General features: G+C 49.4%; 1 protein-coding gene across 1 annotated transcript; it reads right to left on the bottom strand.

The window, feature by feature from the left end:
* Window positions 1–5,096: 5,096 nt before the first annotated feature.
* LOC127488880 (phytanoyl-CoA dioxygenase, peroxisomal) lies at window positions 5,097–22,852 on the bottom strand. The gene is made up of 9 exons (XM_070055684.2): window positions 21,822–22,852; window positions 21,268–21,326; window positions 18,895–19,005; window positions 18,132–18,300; window positions 14,616–14,697; window positions 12,834–13,015; window positions 9,353–9,502; window positions 6,559–6,693; window positions 5,097–5,413 (listed from the first exon to the last, which is right to left on the bottom strand). The coding sequence occupies exons 1-9, from the start codon at window positions 21,894–21,896 to the stop codon at window positions 5,360–5,362; spliced, it is 1,017 nt and encodes a 338-aa protein (XP_069911785.1). The 5' UTR covers window positions 21,897–22,852; the 3' UTR covers window positions 5,097–5,359.
* Between the last annotated feature and the right edge of the window lie 1,383 nt (window positions 22,853–24,235).

The raw sequence follows: 24,235 nt of genomic DNA, 5'->3' as shown, positions 1-24,235 counted from the left end.
GTCAGAAGCAGAGCATCAGGGACTCGAACCTGCTACTAGAAGTAGCCACTTCACCAGCTACACCACAACATTGGCCACCCTGTTCATTGTTTCAATTTAAAAATTCATTTTAGTTTCTACACATTTGTGTGATTTACATGAAAATCAAAGGAATACAAAAAGTCCTAAAAAAGAAGAAGAAGAAGAAGAAGAAGAAGAAGAAAAGGCCAGCGCTGCAACTCACTAGGCTAATCTTACGCCTGCGGCACTGGCACCCCGGGTTCTAGTCCCGGTCGGGGTGCTGGATTCTGTCCCAGTCAGAAACCATGACCCCTATGCAAGAGACATAGAAAAAAACAAAGCAGACCCATGGTGTATTCAAACTGTGTAGAAGAACTGATCGGTTGCTGTGCACTTCCTATATAAGTTCCTAATACCCAGACCTGGATGGACCCCTCCCTGGAGGACCCCTCCTGAAAAATGGAAGTCTGCTTCTCAATAAAATCAGCTTAAACTTACTTTTCTCACCCTATTTGCTGTCCACATCATGATTCTTCCTTGTGGTGAGACAAAGGCCCAACTCCAAACTCCTATAACACCTGGGCCCCTACCCCCAGTGTGAAGACCTGAAAGAAGCTCCTGGCTCCTAACAAAGAGAAAGGCCTTCCATCTTATGGTTTATTTCTCAGATGGCTGCAACACCCAGGGCAGGGCAAGGCCAAAGCCAGGTACCAGGAGCTTCATCTGGGTCTCCCACATAGGTGCTGGAGTCCAAGTACATGGGCCATCTTCCACTGCTTTCCCAGGGACATTAGCAGGGAGCTAGATAGGAAATGCAGCACTCAGGACTCAAACCATGACCCATATGGTAAGCCAGTAATGCAGGTGGCTGCTTTACTTGCTACGCCACAATATTGGTCCCCATGACTTTTTTTTAATGACTTTTTTTAAAGACTTATTTATTTCACAGGCAGAATCAGAGAGAGAGAGAGAGAGAGAGAATGAGAATCTTCCATCTGCTGGTTCACTCCCCAGTTGACCACACTGCTAGGGTCGGGCCAGGCTGAAGCCAGGAGCCGGGAACTCCACAGGGATCTTCTGTGTGGGTGACAGGGGCCCAAGCCCTTGGGCCATCCTCCACTGCCTTCATAGGCGCCTCACTAGGAAGCTGCATCAGATATAGAGCACCCAGGACTCAAGCCAGCATTTACATGGGATGCCAGCCTTGCAAGCAGTGGCTTAACCTGCTGTGCCACAATGCCAGCCCCTGGCCAAGGCTTTCTGCCTCCACGTTGGTCAGTCACAGGGGAAAGGGCGTGACCTTGGTGGAGGCAGCTCTGCCGCGGAGGCCATTCCCAAAGAGGCTGGCATTTGAAGGCTGTTTACTGACAGTCCTAGCAGCGGCAGGAATTGTGTTCTGTATTACTGAGAGGAATCTGGGCTGTGCAGCACTCCCCACCCCACCCCACCCTCGCCGCAATATATCATCCTGTGAGTCCCGTACAAACAGCCTACAGAGCAGTCATATTGTAGATACTTTATAGATGAGGAAACAGGCTCCGAGAGGTCAGCTTGCTGGGAATTGGTGGGCCTGGGGTCGCACAGCCTCTGCTGTTGTGTGAAACCCTTCCTCTTGCAAAGCATCCAGCCTGCAGGCCTGGCGACCTTCAGGGAAGGAGGTCCACGGGAAGGCTGCCCCAGGGCTTCATTTACGAGGCGTTCCTCCTTAGAGCCTGCCAAGATCTCTCCTGATTTATCAACGTGGCCCTCATGAGCACGGAAAACGGCTTTTTAACGTCTCCTCAGCCTCTTCACCAACTCCTTCATTAGGTTTCTCTAAGCTTCCAGGCTTCAATCTAACTTGAGCCCAAACAGGTGCATTCATTGGAGTCATTGTGAAGTCACAGTCTGTGTTGGAATGAGAAGGCCATGCCAAGGTGGCCACTGGCAAGCGAGCGTCAGTTACTCAGGAATGGCTTTGAAACCCACCTGGCTTTAGAAGCTGCCTGGCAACAGGCTGTGATTGGTTGGGGCATAGACCACCCCTTGACCAGATTGGCTGGTCTTGGCTATATAACATGTGGTTCCAACTGTAATAAACAATCTGCGGGTTAACGCCCTGGCCTGAAGCGCCAACATCCTATATGGCGCTGGTTTTAGTCCTGGCTGCTCCATTTCTGATCCAGCTCTCTGCTATGGCCTGGGAAAGCAGTAGAAGATGGCCCAAGTCCTTGGGCCCCTGCACCTGCATGGAAGACCCTGAAGAAGCTCCTGGCTCCTGGCTTCGGATCGAGAAGCTCTGGACGTTGCAGTCATCTGGGGAGGAAACCAGCAGACAGAAGACCTCTCTCTCTGTCTCTACCTCTCTCTGTAACTCTTTCAAATAAATAAAATCAATCTTTTTAAAAAATGGCATATGGGTGCTGACGCTGTGGTACAGTGGATTAAAGCCTTGGCGTGCAGTGCCAGCATCCTCTATGGGCACCAGTTCGGGTCTCTGCTGCTCCACTTCTGATCCAGTTCTCTGCTATGGCCTGGGAGGGCAGCAGAGGATGGCCCAAGTCCTTGGGCCCCAGCACCTGCATGAGAGACCCCGAAGAAGCTGCTGGCTTCGGATTGGCTCAGCTTCAGCCGTTGCAGCCATTTGTGGAGTGAACCAGTGGATGGAAGACCTCTCTCTCTCTCTGTCTCTACCTCTCTCTAACTCTGCCTCTCAAATAAGTAAATCTTAAATAAAAAAACAGTTTATGTTGGGTTGGTGTTGTGGTATAACATGCTAAGCTGTTGCCTGCAGCACCGGCATCCCATATGAGCACCAACTTGAGTCCTTGCTACTCCACTTCTGATCCAGCTCCCTGCTAATGTGCCTGGGAAAGCAGCAGAAGATGGCCCAAGTGTTTGGGTCCCTGTACCCATATGTGAGACCCAGAAAAGCTCCTTGCTTTGGACTGGTCCAGCTCCAGCCATTATGGCCATTGGGGAGTGAACCAGCAGATGGAAGATTCTCTCTCTACTTCTCTCACTGTAACTCTACCTTTCAAATAAATAAAATGAGTCTTTTTTAAACAAAAGTTATGGAAAAAACAAACCTGATTTATGTGGAAGAGTTTCCATTAGGGGTATTTTACTATTAAAAAAAAAAAGGACACAGGAATCAAAGGTGAGTCGAGGAAGGCTTGCAGTATAGACAGTGAGCAAAGACCTTTGGTTTTCCTAAGCTGGGAGTCCCAAAATTCATACAAGGGAAGCCTTTCCTTTTGTTTCGTTTTGTGCTTTGTTTGAGCATTAACTTCTAGATTAGTCTCTGCTGAAAGGAACAGCAGCCCAGGCCAAGCCCAGCCTCTGAGGCACCAGGCAGCCCTCATTCTGCCAAGCACCAGTGCCATCCCCTTTATAGCTCCTCCTCACTCCTCCACTCGCCTGGGATCCACACGGACGACGAGCATTGCCCATTTCCTCAGCTGTTCTTTTCCTTCATGGACAAAACCGTGGATAAAATGTGACGTCCTGATTGGTTGGCTTTCACTCACAAATACACATGGACAGAAACATCTTGTGCTATCTACTTTTCCTACAGAAGTTTTTTTTTTTTGTCTTTATTTTTTAATGTACTTATTTATTTGAAAGCCAGTGTTACAGAGGCAGAGAGAGAGAGAGAGAGAAAGAAAGTCTTCCATATACTGGTTCATTCCCCAAATGGCCACAACAGCCAGAGTCTGCCAATCCAAGCCAGGAGCCAGGAGCTTCTTCAGGGTCTCCCATGCAGGTACAGGGGCCCAAGGACTTGAGCCATCTTCTACTGCTTTCCCAGGCCATAGCAGAGAGCTGGATCAGAAATGGAGCAGCCAGGACTTCAACCAGCACCCATATGGGATGCCAGCACTGAAGGCGGCGGCTTTACCCACTACGCCACAGCACCGGCCCCAAATCCACTCTTTTCAAACAAGCTCCACCCACTATGCCACAATGCCACACACACACACACACACACACCCTTTTTTTAACACTGACGTTTGAAACCAGCTTGGGAAGTTTAGTCCAGAACAAAACAGTGTTGCCTAAGTGCTAGCTATTCACACTGGCATTCCTTCTTTACATTTTAGCGCCATTCCACAATCCAGTCTGCTCAGATCCTCCCCAGGAGTCCCTTGGCAACCCTGGTTTCCAGATGGAACAAGTCCTAAACAAGGTGTCCCTACAAAGAAACCGACCAGAAAGGTGATGCTAGATTTGGGGACATTTCTGCTTAGCAGAATGGCAAGAAAGCGACCCTTTGTTATTTTTTCTCACTAAAGTCCTAACTACAATTTTAAAAATCAAGACTGTGTTTCCTTGCTGCCCTCCACTGGTCCAGAAATATGGTGCTGTGGTGAAGTCCTCTCCAGTCCATGGATACTTCCAATCCAGGCAAAAGTACCTAAAACTTTCTCTGTACAATGAAGGAAGTGGTGTTTCATTCATAAATGCTCAAGGCTTTGGACTGCCCTGCCCAATAGAACACACCATCTGAACAGAGGAAAAGATCAGAGATAGGAGCTGGCGCTGTGGCAATAGTAGGCTAAGCCACCACCTGCAGTGCAGGCATCCCGTGTGAATGCTGGTTCAAGTCCTGGCTGCTCCACTTCCAATCCAACTCCCTGCTCATGACTTGGGAAAGCAGTGGAAGATAGCCCAAGTCCTTGGGCCACTTCACTCACATGGGAGACCCAGAAGATGCTCCTGGCTCCTGTCTTTGGCCACGTAGGGAGTAAGCAGTGCATAGAAGATCTCTCTGTCTCTCCCCCTCTCTGTCTGTAACTCTGCCTCTCAAACAAATAAACTAATTTTTAAAAGAACAGAAATACCAGGTGGGTTTCTTAAGGAGGACAGTTGGGTTGAGCAAGTTGTGCAAGAAGGCCTGTATCAGACCCTTACTGTGTCTTTATTATGTCCTCCTGAAGCCTTTAATAAAAGGTCAATGTGTTATATGGTGTTCTTAATTGGAGAAGCATCTGTCACGACAGGAAATTGGTAGGTTGTGGGTTTATCAGGACAGAAATGCAAACTTCAGCTCTTCCTGAGTTCCAAAGCATTCATTTCAGCAACTGAACGAAATAACCGACTTCACACACTGAAATTATGTCAACTATCTTTATTAATCTTGTTGTAACCCCAGATGATTTTCCTTGAGACAATACTATTTGACTTTTACTGTTTTTACTTCCATCACCACACCCTCATTGCACTGCAGAATTAACTGTATGCAATCAAGTACCTGAGCCATGGTTTGTGATTTTGTTAACGAGTGATAGCACAGATGACACCATCACAAGGGAAGGGTTTTCTTCTGACACCTGTTTTTGTTTGCGTTCCTGTAGGAGAGTTTTAGCAAAGGGTGGTTTCAAAGGTTGACTCGTTCCCCCTTCACAAGTCGACTTCGAAATATAAAAATATCCTGGAAATAAGGCCAAACAGAAGGAATTTATGGAACACTTCTATTTGCCTACTCACCATCTACATAGGGTTAAATAGGGGGAAAATTCCCCATAATTGCTACACTGGTTAGTAAGTAAACCATGTTCTCAGACTCCAATTAATGTAATATCTAAAATAGTGCCACCACACTAAGTCAGTGGGGGCCCCACATCGCCAGCCCTGGCTGAGGTGGTGCACCTGCTAACTGCAGGGAATGTCTCGTAACGCTAGGGCTGGGAGAAGAAAACAGGAGAATGGACATGAACGTGCTTTGATACCTCACAAAGAATTATAAAGCAGATCACAACAATTAGTACCGCCATTCCCAGTAAGCCTGAGGAACAATGACCTGCTCGATAACTCAATTAAATATAGGAGGCATTTATTCAGCATAGCCTTGCTGAATTCAAACATATGTGCAGCTGGACCTCATCATATCTTCAGGGCACTGGTTCCAGGACCCCCAGGGAATACAACATCTAAGGCTGCTCCAGTCCCTCATCTGAGTATCAAGTAGTGTATAAAACCTGAATCTAACCTGTGCACATCCTCCTGCCTACTTCAAGTCATCTTTAGAGTCTTCATAATATTAGTACAATGACTATGCTATGTAAACAGCTGTTCTGGATCATTCAGGGACTAATGACACAGACAATTTGTCTGCTGGTCACCGGTAGCTTTGACTGCCTGCTCGTTAATAAGGAACAGGTCTGTATGTATTCAGAACAAGTGGAATATTTTTTCAAATGTTTCTGCTTGTCTTTTATACATTGGATGATTGACTCTACAGACGCAGAACTTGCAATTAAGCAGAGCTGACTGCATACTGTGTTTATCCTGTGTTAAAATTCAGGGTGTCAGATATAAGTCCCAGTGGACAGATTAGGTTGTCTGTGTGAGGCATTTTAAGGACTGAACAAAAGGCAAGGGACAAGATTTCGTGGGAAAAATGCCAAGACCTGCCAGCTGGGGTCACACCTGCAGGTAATGAAGGAAGAAGATTCTCATGCTGGGAAGCTACTTCAGAAGGTGCACTCTGCACCTCCCAGAATTAACCTGGGTGGGAGAACCATGAAGCATCTGAAGACACACCTGACACCTGTACCTAATTTTTCACAAGCGTACCTTCAAGTCCACGGTGCCCTCATAGCCCTGGAATTTATCCGCCATTCGTGAAGCTTCCTTCCCAATGTTTTCTTGGCTGGTGCCCTCCACATCAATGTAGTGGCAGTCGGCACTGGCGTAATGGCAGGAAATGGCCTATAGAGAGTGGTGAAATTGAGAAACACATCCCATTGCTGCCAGCAACCAACCAGGCAGGGAGGCCTTCTCTTACCCAGCCAATTCTACACTGGAAGCCTGCTCCATGGGACACAAAATCAGTGTCTCTGTAGCTCAGCTCCATCCCTCTCCCAGGACCCCAGTTAAAGGCTAACTGAAAATTTACAAATGGTTTGAACCAGGTGTGATAACTGAGGCAGCTGAGCCCATCATTGTTTTTTAAAAGGTGTAGATGGGGGGCTGGTGCTGTGGCATAGTGAACTAAGCCTTTGCCTATATCACCAGCATCCCATATGGGCACTGGTTCATGTCCTGGCTGCTCCTCTTCCAATCCAGCTCTCTGCTAGGGCCTGGGAAGGTAGTAGAAGATGGCCTAATTACTTGGTCCCCTGCACCCATGTGTGGACTTGGAAGAAGCTCCTGGCTCCTGGCTTCAGATCAGCCCAGCTCTGGCCATTGCAGCCAATTGGGGAGGGAACCAGTGGATGGAAGACCTCTCTTGGGAAAGCACTTGGGTCCTTGCCCCACCAGACTTCCAGGATTCTGCTTTCAGCCTGGCCCAGCTCTGGCTATTGCAGCCATTTGAGGAGTGAACCAGTGCATCAAAGATTCTCTCTCTCTCTCTCTCTCTCTCTCTCTCTTTCTCTGTCACTTTGCCTTTTAAATAAAAAATACATCTTTAAGAAAAGAAAAGGTATAGAGGGGACAGGAAACACAATCCCCTAGGTGAGAGAACTTTGCCATGGGATTTTCCTAAGCCCCACAAAGCCAGGTATCCCAAGTAGCCCGTCATCTTCTTAGTTCCAAGGCTAGGCCCCCTGCCAAATTTGGGAGGGTTAGTATTCTGATGGCAAGCATGAAAACTGAAGACACCGTGGAAAGAAAACCCATGCCCACCTCCTCGCAAATCAGAGGGAACACTTCAAGGCCAAGGCCGTGTTTCCTTCAAGGCAAAGGCTTAAGTTATGTGGTTCTTCCCGTTCCAGAAAAACTTATACACAGACCTAAGTGGCAAAGCAACGTTAAAACTCACTGTCTTTGCCACAGGTCAGATATCTTAAGGTGACTGCACCCTGCAGGAGGACTTACTACTTTGCCCAACACATGGAGCTTCCAGAGAGTGGAGTGACAAACTCCATTTCCTTAGGTGAGCCCCCATGTAGCCACAGCAGAGCCCCAGGCAAAGGCAAACATGTGTGCGCTGGCATTCACATTGTTATGTCATGATGATTAATATTTTTCCAGGGCATTAAGGCTACTGAAAACATCCTGGAGGAACACTGCACAGTCAGGTAGTAAAACCCACAGCGACATTTGCATAACTGTCCCTGCACCTCCTCACTCCTGTGGCTCGGAGGGCTGTGTGAGTGCAGAGTCCAATCCCATCTTCTATTTAAGATTCTGGCATTGTTGCACAGGATAGGTTGTTTGTGTTCGTTGTGACTTGGGAAAAATGTAAGGGACCTTGATTGCTGAGGTTTTATTGGAATCCTCTCAATTTTTTTAAGTTTTTTTTTTTTTTTTTTTTTGAGAGGTCAAGTACAGAGACAGAGAAAGACAGAAAGATCCACCATCTGCTGGTTCACTCCCCAAATGGCTACAATGGCCAGAGCTGGGCCAGGCCAAAGCCAGGAGCTTCATCCGGGTCTCCCATGTGGGTGGAGGGACCCAAGTACTTGGGCCATCTTCCACTGCTTTCCCAGCCATAGCAGACTCTGGATTGGAAGAGGAGCAGCTGGGACATGAACCAACAGCCATATCGGATGCCAGCACCACAAGCACAGGCTTAGTCTACTACACCACAGCGCTGGCCTCATCCCCTTAAATTTTGCCCCTGGGGAGGCTGCCTCAACTTGCCTCAGCCCAATCTGGGCCCTACTGAGCCCGGGGAAGAAAATGAATGGATGGAACATGAAATGTGACCCCTGACCTTTGGCCTCAGAGAGGCTTCAGGGATTGGTGGGAACAGCATCATGAACTGGAAAGCCCCACTGGGCCCCAAAGGAGCTCCAGTATTGGGTGTGGACAGCATGTTACCCTGGGAGAATGTGCACCCACGGGACCGTCAGTCTGTGAGACCAAGAAGTCAACCATCCGGGGTGTGTGAGGATCCTCATTCCCTTTTGAATGCAAGCAATGAAATTAAAATCTTCTAAGGCCAAGGGATTAAAAAGATGCATATATATCTCTATATATATCTCTATATCTATATAGATATAAATATATATAGATACATATGTATGGCTGAAGTTCATTCTGGCTTCAGGGCAATCAATTCAGAATCAATACAACGTGTATTGGATCAATACTGCTTTCCCAGCAGTAATATTAACATGAAGTTCCCTCCAGTTATCATTTACACAAGCATCTAAATTCCACATTTTAGCCCCAGAAGAAGCAATCCCGAGCACGTTCATGTGTCAGTAGTAATATCCACATGATTAGGATCCTGAGGTCCTCTGGCTTCTCACTGATAAGAGCCAAAAAGGCACAAGGCCCAGAAATTGATTTCCTGGTAAACAAACTGGACTAAAGTCCAGTTTAGTTAAAACTCCCACACCCTTCACATTTTCATATATCTTAAAATGTTTGTTTCTAACTCATCATCTCTGAGAGCTGCAGCAATGTGAACTTATACCTTCCGGAAGCCTTGGGTTCTGTTCCGCCCGGATCCATGGATGAGCAAAGGATGAAAGAAAACTGTGTCCCCCTTCTCCATCACAAGGTGCACGCGGGCGTTGTTCTTCTCGTAGTCCTGGATCCCGTGGTACATTAAATTAACTCCTCCCTGCGACACACAAGAGAAGACACAGCTAAACACGAGGAAGCAGCAGCATCAGTAAAAACTTGTTCAACGGCTCACCACGGGAGCACGGGCGCACTCTGTTCTTCCAAGAGAAAAAGACATCTGAATCAGTCTTGGAAAAGTTTTCAGGGGCCAGCACTGTGGTACATGGGTTAAGCTTTGGCCTATAATGCTCGCATCCCATATTGGCGCCAGTTCGAGTCCTGGCTGCTCCACTTCCAATCCAGCTTGCTGCTAATGTGTCTGAGAAGGCAACAGATGTTGGCCCAAGAACCTGGGTGCCTGCACCAATGTGGGAGACCAGGAAGAAGCTCCCGGCTTTAGCTTGGCCCAACCCCAGCCCTTGGGGAGGGAACCAGCAGATGGAAGTGCTCTCTCACTCCCTCTCACTCCCTGTCGCTCCCTCTCACTCTCTCTCGCGCTCTGTGTGTGTGTGTGTGTGTGTGTGTGTATCTCTGCCTTTCAAATAAATAAAAGAACCTTTAAAAAAAAAAAAAAAACAGAAAGACAAAGTTTTCCATACACAAAAGCCTCTCGGTGCCTGGTTTGAGAAGTCATGTGTTGGTATTAAAATCTTTGAAATTTCATGACTGAGTCAAACAGGAAGCCTCAGACGGGCTTTGCCTTTTGGATCAGTACAGGGGTCACCCTTATCCGCCCTCCTCCTGACCCTGCCAGCTGACTCTGTAACAGTCTTTGCCAGCAGTGTCCTCTCCCAGAGCTCGCGAACATTCTTCTCCATTACAGGGGCGCGTCTCTGAGAAGCCAGTCCTTCTGAAATAGGGGCAGGGTGGAAATGCTCAATTTGTACTTTATTTACTTTTTGCTCAAAACCATTTATGTCACGTCCTTAGTAAGAAAAAAACAAAAAGAATACAGTTGGTGTTTGTTTAAAACTGTTTCCAAAGCAAGTTATCGCTTTAGGTAATGGGTTGCTTCTTTATTGCAGAAACACAAGTGAGAAGCATGTAAAGCTTGCAAGCCTCAGGGTGTGGTTTGGCTTAGCTGTGTAGATGCCTACACTCCACATGAGGGGCCTGAGTTCCATACCCGCCTCCAGCTTCAACTAATGCCGACCCTGCGAGGCAGCAGAATATGGGGCAAGTACTTGGGTTCCTGGGGCCGGTGCTATGGCACAGTGGGTTAAAGCCTTGGCCTGAAGAGCCAGAACCAGCATCCCATATGAGTGCTAGTTCTAGTCCCGACTGCTCCTCTTCGGAACAGCTCTCTGCTGTGCTCCAGGAGTTCAGTGCAGGATGGCCCAAGTCCTTGGGCCCCTGCACCCACATGGGAGACCCAGAAAAAGCTCCTGGCTCCTGACTTCGGATCTGCACAGCATTAGCCATTGTGGCCATCTGGGGAGTGAACTAGTGGATGGAAGACCTGTCTCTCTCAGACTCTACCTCTCTCTGTAACTCTGCCTTTCAAATAAATAAAAATATCTTAAAAATAAATAAAATAATAAGCTGTAAGCTCCTATTTTAAAAAATTACTTGGGTTCCTGCCACCCACATGAGAGACCTGGCCTGAGCTCCCAGCTCCTTGGTCTCTGCCACTGCGGGTTTCTGGGGAGCGTGAACCAGTAGATGGGAGTGCATGCATGCGCTGTGTTTGTCTCTGAAAGAAAAAGAGAAGGAAGGAAGGGACAGAGGGAGGGAGGGAGACAGCGAGGGAAAGAGAGGGAGGAGGGAAGGAAGGGAGAGAGGAAAGACAGACAGCGAGAAAGACAATAAAGTTCACAGTGTGGGAGTTTACATGGGTCACTGGGGGGCAGGGAGGCAGGAGCACCCATTCAGCTTCCCAAGGGATCCCAAATCCCATGCCTCTGTCTGCGCCCACTTCCCTGCTGCAGAGTGGTGAACCTTGACCCAGTGCCCTTCTCTTCTGGCAAAAGGTGGAAACGTGACCCAGGCTCAGCGAGTCAGACCCCCAGCCCTGCAGCTGCCACCACTCTGAGCCCCACAGAGGGGACAGCCCCAGCCTGGCCCTGGAGTCCTACAGACATCCCTCGGCCTAAGGCATCCAGAGCCTCTCCTGCTGCTTACTTGCACTAACTCTCACCAAAACCGGAACTGCATGGATGATCTCACAATTCCAAGTTTTTCTAACAGGATCAGACTCAAACATTTTCACGTGACACTAATTATCCGTGCAAGAATTCTAACTAACGAGACGAACGTTCAGAGGTTCTTCACTTCTAAAGACCTACAACCCCCACTTCCTGCCGCAGGTGCTCTTCCAGCCCAACCATCTCTCAGGCCTTCCCGACCTCCTCATCTTACGCCTCAAATGCTCATGATCTCCTTCTGGTTCCTCTGGCTCTGGACGCCCACAGCTCTAGTGCATCCTGGGCCAGAGTGTCAGCCTATTCTTCCTCAAGGACCGATCTGATGCCGCCACTCATTGGCTTAAAGGAGCATACCAGTCCCCAGCATCTACAGCTGCACGGATGAACAAAGCCAGAAAGTAACTCAGTGTTTACCTGTGATTAAGAGAGCTTATCTCGATTGTGGTGGGGATTGCACAGGGGTGCGTGTGTGTGTGTGTGTGTGTGTATCAAAGTGATCATGTTATACACTCAAAATATGCTCAGTTTGGGGCAAAGATGATGACTGGGAAACCCACATGCCACATCAGAATGCCTGGTTTGAGTCCTGGTTCCTAGGCTTCTGGACCCAGCTTCTTGCTGACGCACATCCTGCGACACAGCAGGTGACAAGTACAGTGTGTCCCTGCCACCTACTGGGGACACCTGTCCAAGCCCTGGCTGTTGTGATCATTTGGGGAGTGAATTTGCAGATGGAGGAGCTCTCTCTCTCTCTCTCTCTCGCACCCTCTCCCCCCCCCACCCTTCCCCTCTCTTTCTGTCTCTCTGCCCTTTAAACCAGGCCTCTCTGCTTGGACCATTCTCCTCCGACCAGCCCTCCGAAGAGCCCTGCTGGCCTTTGCAGTTGGAGCACACGATCCCTTCCTCTTCTCCGCTCTCAGAGCCACGGTCAGCGAGCAGACTCGGGGGGCACGTATCACCCACATCCAGGGCTGAAGTGCTTACGTCTTCCTCTGCGATTAGGCCATGCCATCTCGGGCCCTCCGCAGCACCTGCTCAAGTTCCCCACCTGGGCCGGTTTTCAAACACGTGTTCAAAGGACAACTACACTGGGTGTTTGCTCTGACATCCTCCAACTGATCACACTTCTAAGTCTCAGGACAGCGCTTGGCTAAGAAAGGCAGTGCCCTCTCCCCTGTATGCTCTTTATGGATGCTGAGTGAAATTTAAAACCGGGAAGGAGATTCGGCTCCCAGATAGACCTACCTCCCACTGCGGGTAGTCGTGCGGCTTCAGGGGGCCTTTGTGGGTGCCGGGGAGCACCACCAGACAACCATTGTTCCGGTCAATGTGCTCCATCGCGGTCCAAGCACAAACAATGAGATTGCTGGGCCGGAAGGGGAAATAGTACAGATCCTGGTGCAAGGGATGACGGGACGTCTTCTTGCCTGAAAGAGAACCTGCTGTTAATAGATGTTCAAGGGCAGACAAGAGGCCCCGTGGTTAAGACACTGGTGAGGACATCTGCATCCCCATTCAGATGCCTGGGTGTGATACTCAGTCCTGGCTCCTAACTCCAGTTTCTTGCCACTCTGCACCCTGGAAGGCACTAGGTGAAGATGGTTCAAGTACCTTAGTTCCTGCCACCCAGGTGGGTACCTGGATTGAGTTCCTGGCCCAGCCCCAGGCATTGCAAGTATCAGGGAGTGAATCAGAAGATGGGCTCTTTCTTGAGAGGGCTCTCGCTCTCTCTCTTTTCTTCTCAGACAAATTTTTTTTAATTTTAAATAAATAATCAAATTAAATCTAATGTCTTAAAAAGACATTTGTCCAAGTCTCAGAATTCCTTATCCTTTGCCTAGAAAACCAGAAAAATGAACTATCCCCAGGAAATGAAACAAAACTACAGAAAAATCAACCTTGAGAGAGAAGCAACCAACTGGATGTCAAATCAAATGCGAAGGGGCCAGTACTGTGGAGTAGCAGTGCCACATCCCGTATGGGTGGGGGTTTCAGTCCTGGCTGCTCCACTTCCGATCCAGCTCTGTGCAATGGCCTGAGAAAGCAGTTTACTGTGGCCCAAGTCCTTGGGCCCCTGCACTTGCGTAGGAGACCCAGAAGAAGCTCCTGGCTTTGGATCGGCCCAGCTTTGGTCATTGTGGCCATCTGGGGAGTGAACCAGCCACTACAACTGCAGGAGCAAAGCCAGTCTGAAGCCAGAAGCCTGGAAGTTCTGCACCACCAAGGTCAGAACATCAACCTCACATATGTTAATTGAACAATTTTTTCTTGCTTCTCCTTAATAAGAAGAGTCCTGGAGTACTGTGGTGGCACCGCTGGTTAAGTACCACCTACAATGCTGGCATCCTTTATGAGCGCTGGTTCGAGTCCTGAATGCTGCACTTCCAACGCAGCTCCCTTCTGATGCACCTGGGAAGGCAGCAGAAGATGGCCCAAGTGCTTGGACCCCTGCCACCCACCAGTGAACTCAGGGGGCTTCCATAGCCTTGGCAGCTCATGACAAGAGCCCAGGGTGATTACTGATGTCATAAACAAGAGTGTCAATTTGTTAAGTCAACAACAGGAGTCACTGTGCACTTACTCCTCATGTAGGATCTTTGCACTTAGTGTGCTGTACATTGTGATTTAATGCTATAACTAGTACTCAAACAGTATTTTTCACTTTATGTTTCTGTGTGGGAGCAAACTGTTGAAATCTTTACTTAATATATGCTAAACTGATCTTCTGTATATAAAGAGAAACGGAAATGAATCTTGATGAGAATGGAAGGGGAGAGGGAGTGGGAAAGGGGAGGGTTGCGGGTGGGAGGGACGTTATGGGGGGGAAGCCATTGTAATCCATAAGCTGTACTTTGGAAATTTATATTCATTAAATAAAAGTTAAAAAAAAAAAAGAAAGAGGGTTGGAGGGAGGTTACGGGGGGGAAACGCTATAATCCAAAACTCTACTTTTGAAATTTATATTTATTAAATAAAAGTTTAAAAAAAATAAAATTAAATTAAAAAAAAATAAGAAGAGTCCTTTACCAACATCTGGAGGTTTGTTAATCAGCATTGTGTGCATGGCCATAATATTGGGTCCGGTGAAGCACTCCACGTATTTCAAGATCTAAGAAAAATAAGGGGGAGGGGGAGGAACAAAGTTTCATGGGCAATCAGAAGTACAGACCAGTGGCACCAAGGCCAACTCCTCTATGACAGGCAAGATGGTAACAGTCAGTATTTCACAACACTGCGAACAAAGCATGGCGGAAAATCCAGAAACTGGAAACCACTCTAAATCTACAACCCGTTGAATTGGGCAGGCTTGTCTGAGTAGCTGGGAATATAACCTGTTTCTCTTCTACAAGAAAGGGGTGCGTTTCTGTAAGGTATCAGCCTAGAAGGCCAGGACCAGCCCTTCTGCCACCCAAAGCCACAGACAGTGCCCAGGGAGAAACGGCTTCCTTTTTCTTCTTGGAGACCCTGCACAAGAACGACCCTGCCTAAGTGGGCCCAAGGGGAGCATCTGGCCCGGCAGCTGGGTTTGAGTCCCAGCTCTGTGCCCAATTCCAGCTCCCTGCTCGTGCACACGCTGGGAGGGAGCAGCTGATGGCTCAAGTCGCTGGGTTCTTGCCACCCACGTGGGAGACCTGGATTGAGTTCCAGCACCCACCTTTGGCAGGCCCAGCCCTGGACACTTATGGGCATCTGTGGAGTAGAATTGTGAGTGGAGATTTCTCCATCAGTCTGCCTCTCAGACAGTAAGAGAAGAAAGGAAGAGCTCAGCAGGATTCGCTGCTGTCAGCTACGGCCAGGTCAGAGCAGGGCAGCGGCTCAGAGGACACTGCACAACCAGTGTGCCCTCCCCTCCACGTCTTCACATAGGCGGGAAGCAGGCCCAGTCACAGGAAGCAAGCGTGCAGCAGTGGACAAGAAAAGCAGGTCCTGTGCCTGTGCAGTTGGAGGTCCCGTGAGAATCAAGATACTGACTCAATCATGACCTGGGAGCATTGTGGGTGCACGGCCAAGGGTGAAGTCAGATCAGGGAAGAAGACGGCATTCAAGCGTGGCCGGGTCTGATTCCAAAACAGGAGGCAGGGCCCGCTCCTCCTCACAGCCTGATCTCTGCTAGGTCGGGAATGTTGGCAGTTACAGCCTGAAACACTTGAAATGTACAAACAGCTCGAGAGGCAGGCCTCACGGTTCCATCTACACCAAGCCTGGGACTGTGCACCTTCACTTGGGCTCGCGCTTATAAACCCCCACGGCTGAGAGCCATCCCCACCATCCCTGCTGTCTTCCGGACTGTTCTTTAGCCAGTCACTTGCCTCAATTACATCAGCTTCCTTCTAAATCTTATCCCGAGTACTAACTTCCTGAAAATCGTTGAGTTCGATGTGCTGGTGATGCTTCCCAACACATGGACAGAGAAGTAACCATTCACGTAACTCGTACCTCCTGAGGGCGCTACAGGAACTGCCAATATTCACCCAAGGTATTCACAGCAGCGTTTCGCCAACCACAAGTTGTCACCCACCATCCCGCAGCCGAGTTCCATCTCCAGCACAGGACTGCACGACAGTCCAGGGGGCCGCTTCCCCTTGGTCCTCTGTCTGGGACCTGGACGTGACGGCACAGGTGGCATCCCTGTACAGCCCACCTCTGGGAACCAAGCTCTCTAACAGCACCTGCTTATAATTCCTATACTCCCTGGGAAGCCTCCTGCTGAGCCATTCCAACAAATGGCTCGGAAACTAAGACCCTGGTATACTGCAGTTTGAAAGTTACCAGGTGGCTCCATGCAGAGGGCTATGGGAGGATGACAGGCACCCACTGTAAGTGAAAAACACAAGGTGACAGCCAGGAGGTTCCTGATCCCCGACACAGGCAGGAGGTGTACAAGTGAGAGAATTCCCGACGTATACACTCAACAGGGAGCGAGGTTCCGGGGAGCTGGGGTCACTCCTTTTTGCTTCATGTCTTTGTGTACTGCTTAGACCTTTTCTTATTTGTTTTTAATTTGATTTATTTATTTATTTATTTATTTATTTATTTATTTTTGACAGGCAGAGTGGACAGTGAGAGAGAAGCAGAGAGAAAGGTCTTTCTTTTCCGTTGGTTCACCTTCCAATTGCCGCTGTGGACAGCACGCTCGGCCGGCGTACCACGCTGATCCAAAGCCAGGAGCCAGGTGTTTCTCTTGGTCTCCCATGCGGGTGCAAGGCCCAAGCACTTGGGCCATCCTCCACTACACACACCCAGGCCACAGCAGAGAGCTGGACAGGAAGAGGAGCAACCGGGACAGAATCCGGCGCCCCGACCGGGACTAGAACACGGTGTGCCAGTGCCGCAGGTGGAAGATTAGCCTACTGAGCCGAGGGGCTGGCCTGTTTAGATCTTTTTTGTAAATATGGTTCATGCTTAAAGAATAATACTCTTGGATGGTGCCGCAGCTCACTTGGTTAATCCTCTGCCTGTGGCTCCGGTACGTTGAGTTCTAGTCCCAGTTGGGGCGACGGATTCTGTCCTGGTTGCTCCTCTTCCAGTCTAGCTCTCTGCTGTGGCCCAGGAAGGCAATGGAGGATGGCCCAAGTGCTTGGGCCCTGCACCCACATGGGAGACCAGGAGGAAGAACCTGGCTCCTGGCTTCAGATGGGTGTAGCACTCCGGCTGCAGCAGCCATTTGAGGGGTGAACCAACGAAAGGAAGACCTTTCTCTCTGTCTCTCCATCTCTCACTGTCTAACTCTGCCTGTCAAAAAAAAAAAGAATACTCTTTTTCAAAAAAAAAGAAATCTGATTTTTAAATCAAAGCATCCTGGGGCCAGTGCTGTGGCATAGCAGGTAAAGCTGCCGCCTGCAGCATCAGATTCCGATATGGGCGCCGGTTCAAGTCTCAGGGCCTCCACTTCCAATCCAGCTCTCTGCTATGGCCTGGGAAAGCAGTGGAAGATGGCCCAAGTCCTTGGGCCCCTGAACCCACATGGGAGCCCCGGAAGAAGCTCCTAGCTCATAGCTTCGGATGCGCCCAGCTCCAGCTGTTGCGGCTATTTGGGGAGGGAACCGGCAGATGGAAGACCTCTGTCTCTCCCTCTCTCATTCTGTAACTTCTATCTCTCAAGTAAATAATCCAAAGAAAAAAAATACATGAGTTTACGTATCATGGCCCCAGTAACTTCACGCCCGTTGTCTTGGAAGGGCTGTGTCCCGTTCACCCAGAATTCTGTTCCTTCTCAACAGACACATGGCTCCTCAAGGCTGCCATCCCTGGCGCTGGGGGTGGGGTCATTCTCTGTCTGGGGAGGGGGCTGCTCTGGCTCTGGGCACTGTAGCGTGGCTGAGCCCCGCTACTGCGGCATCCCTGGCTCGCACCCAGGAGAAGCCAACGGGAGCCAACCAAAAACCGCCAAATACCCACTGGGGGCCCAAAGCACCTCCAGCTGCAGACTACAGCGCTTAGAGCCACATGTGGGAAGGGGCAGGAGCAGCAGATCTGGGGGCAGGGGTGCAGGCTTACAGCCCGGTGATGCCACACACAAGCCCAGCACACAGAGCCTCTGACCTCGGGCAGGGTGCAGTATCTGAAGAGCTCCTCGTCTTCCTGGAAGTCCTGGACCTTGGTAACTGATTTCTCACTCAGGTTATGCTCCGATTTCACAATGGCCACATCTTTCATCACCATTAAGCCCGGTGGTCTCACCTCCTTTCTGCAGATTCTTTCAAACTCACTCCTAGGAAAATAAATTTGCATCCGGTGTCATGAAGGCGGGCTCCCAGCACCTGTCCGGCCCCGCCCTCCAGAGGAACCTACAGACTCCAGGATGGGTTTCCCTGCACTACAACAGAATAGTCCTGGCAACAGGGAGGGGACACGGCCACCTCAGACGTGCCAGCCTCCTTACTGCCAGGCAGGGATCACCCTACCACAATGAAAACATTGCTCAGCTTGGCAAACCTGCAGGGAAACAGTTTTGTGCTTTTGGTTGCAGGGTAAAAATGATGGCCACACGCCAGTCGCGTTCACCGCGTGCCAGCCCCCACTTGCTACGTTTTCCTTACTTGTCACTGTACTTAGTCTTAGCCACTGGGATGGCGGCACTGTCCCGATGGCCATTGCACAGATGAAATGTAGCAGGGAGGGGACACGGAGTCGCGGAAACCTAGGCAGATGGCCCAGGACGCGGCCCTCAGTCTAGCCCAGAGCTCATACCCAGCTCCTAACAAAGTGAATCACTGCAAACACGGATCAGGGAGAGGTGGGTCTTGACTCGGGTCCTCATGCCACAGAACACACAGTTCATAACGAACAAACAGGGCTACCGTACCTGAAGCGCTGAATGTCAGCATCGGACACCAGATTCTTAATGACCAGATACCCGTTTTCTTCATAAAATTTTCTCTGTTCTAGGCTTAGAACATTATTATCCAGAGTATACCTAAAGAAGAAAAGATTTCCATAATATCCTTATAAGAAAACAACATGTATCAAGAACCTAAGAAAGATTCATACTCTACTCTCCAATCTGTTATTTCTGTTCCTCACTGTAAGGAACTAATCTAAAACAACCTAAAAAGCAAGGACTGTAATTAACCCCCCAAAAAACTGCAGTAATAGAAGAAAAATTATCCGACATTATGAGTGTACTTCAAACAGTTTGAGGGAAATAGAGTAAAAATACAAGTTTATTGAGGTACAAAGAATTTTTTTGAAATCTATGCAGAGTATTTTCACAGTCTAGATTTTCCACAGACTTTTTGAACACCCCGGTATATCCACTCAATAGTTTATGACTCCAGCATTAAAAATAAAAGGCATGGGGCCAGTGCTGTGGCATAGCGGGTTAAGCCACTGCCTGTAGTGCCGGTATCCCATATGGATGCCAGTTTGAGACCCAGCTGCTCCACCTCTGATCCAGCTCTCTGCTATGCACTGGGAAAGCAGCAGAAAATGGTCCAAGTCCTTGGGCCCCCACAACCAACCCAAGTGGGAGATCCAGAGGAATCTCCTGGCTTTGGATTGGCACAGTTCCAGCCATTGTGGCCAACTGGGGAGTGAACCAGTGGGTAGAAGACCTCTCTCTCTCTCTCTCTCTCTCTCTCTCTCTCTCTGCCTCTCCTCTCTGTGTGTAACTCTTTCAAATAAATAAATATTAAAAATAAAGGGCATATGATAGTTTGGATGATGTTTCTTCTAATACGATATGAGGACCGTGATGTAAAGCCAAGACACTACTTGTGGAAAGACTGCAGGGGCAGGTGTTTGGAGCAGCAGCGTAAGTCATCCCCTGAGACACCTACATCCCATTCCTGAGTGCCTGGTTCGAGTCTTGGCTACTCCATCTCTGATCCAACTTCCTCTTAATGTGCATCCTGGGAGGCAAGAGATGATGGCTCAGCGGCTTGGATTCCTGCACCCACGTCAGAGACTTGGAAGGAATTCTGGGCTCCTGGCTTCAGCCTCGGCCTAGTCTCAACTACTGTGTTCCTCTGGAGAGTGACCAGGGGGTGGTAGCTCACTCTCTCTTTTTTTGCCATTGTCTTTCTCTCTCTCTCTCTCTCTCCCTTTCAGATAAAATGAAAATACATCAATAAAAACTTAGAAGAAAAGTTTAAAACTTGCAACAATATATCAAAAATAATTTGTAAGAGTGAGTGCCTTTCAGCAATGGAATTATAGATGAGTATATAAGATTTTTGGTGTAATGAATATATGTGGTTTTTCAGATGGGAAACAATTCAATACACTTTTAATTTTCTGGTTGGTGCATTCGTAGAAGTAATCAAAGTGACAACATCCAAGTAAGTACACAGCATGTCCACAGACTCAAGCTACATAACCCACTCCTTGACGTGAGCCCTTCTGCTCTGTAACACAGCAGGGTACCTGGACTCTAGAGCAATTAATTATGCACTTGAAACCACGTAGAGCAGAAGAAATGGTATCTGAGAGGTAGAAAAACTAATTACCCCATTTGATCATTTTATATTGCATACATGTATCAAATTCAATATCATATCCCATAAATAAGTATAAATCTTAACCAGCAATTTAAAAATTGGAATTATTGCTAATAATATTTATTACAAGAAGAATATTTATGAAGGTCAAAGCTTTCTCTATCAAAAGTGACTTAAGATATGCCAGAGATGCTAGCTAGCTAATATGTCAATATAACTACAAGCTAATTTAAATGTAATATATATCATGCCTGGGTTATTAGTTATGTAGTTTCTGATGCTGTTCCTTCCTTCTGAAATTTACATATAGAAAATTAAAGTCAACACACGAAACATTTTCCCCAACTTTACTGATTAGAACTAGTTCTGGAGGACTGGTGCTGTGGTATAGTAGGTTAAGCATCTGCCTGTGACACCAGCATCCCATATAGGCACCGGTTCGAATACCAGCAGCTCCAGTTCCAAACCAGCTGCCTGCTGATGGCCCGGGGAAGTAGTAGCAGATGGCCCAAGTGCTTGGCCCCAGAACCCTCTTGGGAACCCGAAGAAGCTCCTGGCTCCTGGCTCCTGGCTTCGGATCGGCACAGGTCGTGCTGTTGCGGCCAACTGGGGACTGAACCAACGGATGGTAGACCTCTCTCTCTCTCTCTCTCTCTGCGTCTCCTTCTCTCTCTGTGTACCTCTTTCAAATAAAATAAATCGTTTAAAAAAAATAAAAAATCACAGTTAGATCTACTTACTGGAATTGCTGAGGCTGGAAACTGGCAGGGGAAGATGTCCCTGAAGTGGGGTGGGCTACCTAGGACGTGAATTAAGGCAAATAAGGTAAAACCGAGGAGCAAGCCGTTCCGAGAAATAGCCCCACCCCCCACCCCTCCGTGCTAGTTCAGTTCTCAGGAGACAGGCATCTTCCTGAACAGACGCGGGAGCTCTGACTTCACTCCTCCTCGGACAGGTGCACACCGCGGCTAAGGCGCTTTGGCCTCTACCACCTCACTTCATCTTCACAAGGACCCTAGAGGTGGCCGGAAGATGCAGCACCCCCCGCTTTGGCATTTGTGAGCAGGGCTCTGGGCAGCCTCAGAGAAAATGGCAAAGTCCTCCTCCGGATCACCTCCCGAGACCGCAAAGCAAGAAAAGGAGCCCCTAAGGGCGCACGGAGGATGGAGCAGAGACATGGCCTCCTCCCCGCTGCCCGGCTCGCTCTGGGGGAAAAGTGACCTAGAGGGGACAAGCGCACGCAGGCCATCGCCCCGGGCCCGGGCCCGAGCAGCGCGCGCAGGCACAAGGATACGATGGCCGCGGCCGAGGGGTGGCCGAGGTGTCCCAGCACGATCCTCAGGCGGGCGCCAGCGCGCAGCTGATCCATGACGGCGGTGCTGAGACCCCATGGCCTAGGACTTAACTCTGCAGGCAGCACCGGAGGCGGGGCGGCCCCGCCCAAGACCGGGGCGTGGACTCGCGCGGCACTAGGGATCCCTGGTTCGCCGCCCCGGCGTGGGCTGGCCGGGCCACCGGGCTGCGGGGACGTCCTCCCAGCGACCGGGGGGAGAGGACCTCAGGCCTGCTCCTTGCCTTACTCCCTGTTAACCTCCGCCGCCGCCCCGGTTACCCCATGCAAGATCCTGATCCTTCAGCTGGCAGGCTGGGATCCCAGAGGCTCACCTGGCTTTTGAGCCCCACTTCAGAGGCTGAGCCTTGGAGGAGCAACTACCAGATGGGGAGCGGACCAACTGGTGTCTCCCTACCGCCCTCGCCTGGTGAGCGGTAGGAACTGCTAAGAAGAGAAAAAACCAAACTAAAAATATGAATGCGGCTCACCTGTCACCTACTTGGAGCTCAGACCTGGCCCGCACTGGGCCTGGCAGTGACTGCTTTCCCACTACTTAGACCTGCACTGGTTATGCTGCTCTCAAATGCCCTCGTTGAGCAGGTGTGTGAAGATCCCCGCCTCGGCTCTGTTAAAACATTTTTTAAGATTATGTTTCAATGTATGATTGTTACCGCAAGAGGAAGAAAATCGTTGAACATCTACAATCGTCCTTCATCTGTTTAAACTCCAAGGGATGTTCTTTTCCTTCCTTCCTTCCTTCCTTCCTTCCTTCCTTCCTTCCTTCCTTCCAGTTGGAGGCAGGTGTTGAGCCTAGGAGTTCAGATGCCTGCATACCACATGGGCGTGCCTGGGTTCAATTCCCAGCGTCAGCTCCTGTCTCCAGCTTCCTGAGAGGCGGCGACGGCCCCAGTGGTTGGGTCCCTGCCCTCCACACTGGGTATCTGGACTGTGGCAGTCTTGGATTGAGTTTCTGACTTGAGCCAGCGCAACCCATGCCTTTGTGGGAATTTGGGGGAGTGAAACATCCAATGGGAACACTCTCCTTCTCTGTTCCTCTCAAAGACATTTCTTAAAAAACAATTTTTAAACAAATGTGTTCATTTACGAACCCATGGGGAATTAAAACAATTTTTTAAATAAAGGGGTCATTTGGTTGATGTTATTTGCATTCTTAAGCAGCAATTTGGACTACTTGGACATTTCCTGAGTAAGCATCTTCAGGAACTGTAGTGTTTATCTGGGGCCAGTGCTGTGGGTAGCAGGTAAAGCCGCTGCCTGCAGTGCCGGCATCCCATATGGGAACCAATTCGAGACCTGGCTGCTCCACTTCCAATCTAGCTCTCTGTATGGCCTGGGAAAGCAGTAGAAGATGGCCTAGGCCCTTGGGCCCCTGCACCCACATGGAAGACTTGGAAGAAGCTCCTGGTAGGATCCTGGCTTCAGATCGTCCCAGCTCTGGCCGTTGCGGCCACTTGGGGAGTGAACCAGCAGATGGAAGACTCTCTCTCTCTCCCTGCCTCTCTTTCTCTCTCTGTGCAACTCTGACTTTCACATAAAATAAATAAACCTTTATTAAAAATAAATGAAGTGGGGGCCGGCACCGTGGCTCACTTGGTTAATCCTCCACCTGCAACACCGGCATCCCATATGGGCCCCGGGTTCTAGTCCTGGTTGCTCCTCTTCCAGTCCAGCTGTCTGCTATGGGCCGGGAGGGCAGTGGAGGATGGCCCAAGTGCTTGGGCTCTGCACCCGCATGGGAGACCAGGAGGAAGCACCTGGCTGCTGGCTTCGGATTGGCTTAGCTCCGGCCATAGCGGCCATTTGGGGGGTGAACCAAGGAAGGAAGAACTTTCTGTCTCTCTTTCACTGTCTAACTCTATCAGTCAAATAAATGTAAAAAATGAAGTGTTTAATAATTATTTATTTAAATTTGAGTGGCAAAGCAAGCGAGCCGGATGCTGAACTCCAGACCCCGTCACCAATGGTCTACATCATATTGCCTCTAGGATTTCTTTTCTTTCTCTCTCTCTCTTTCTTAGTTATTTATTTGAAAGGCAGAGTTCCAGAGAGGCAGAGGCAGAGAGAGAAAGAGAGAGGTCTTCCATCCGCTGGGCCACTCCCCAGTTGGCTGCAACGGCCAGAGCTGCGGTGATCCGAAGCCAGGAGCCGGGAGTTTCTTCCCCGTCTCCCACCTGAGTACAGAGGCCCAAAGACTTGGGCCATCTTCTACTGCTTTCCCAGGCCATAGCAGAGAGCTGGATTGGCAGTGGAGCAGCCAGGACTTGAACCGGCGCCCATTTGGGATGCCGGTACTGCAGGTGGCAGATTTACCCACTATGCCACAGCACCGACCACACCCCCCCTCAACAAAGGAT

Source organism: Oryctolagus cuniculus, chromosome 13 (genome assembly GCF_051225735.1).
Source record: "Oryctolagus cuniculus isolate XC-2025 breed Fujian yellow rabbit chromosome 13, ASM5122573v1, whole genome shotgun sequence".
Taxonomy (NCBI): Eukaryota; Metazoa; Chordata; class Mammalia; order Lagomorpha; family Leporidae; genus Oryctolagus; species Oryctolagus cuniculus.
This window is presented reverse-complemented; position numbering and strand designations above follow the sequence as displayed.

Coding starts and splice junctions, on each gene's coding strand:
- LOC127488880 (XM_070055684.2), bottom strand. CDS start 21,896: ATGGATCAGCTGCGCGCTGGCGCCCGCCTGAGGATCGTGCTGGGACAC. Junction 18,301..18,894: donor GCTGACATTCAGCGCTTCAG/GTACGGTAGCCC, acceptor TTATTTTCCTAG/GAGTGAGTTTGAAAGAATCT. Junction 9,503..12,833: donor ACGACTACCCGCAGTGGGAG/GTAGGTCTATCT, acceptor TGTGTGTCGCAG/GGAGGAGTTAATTTAATGTA.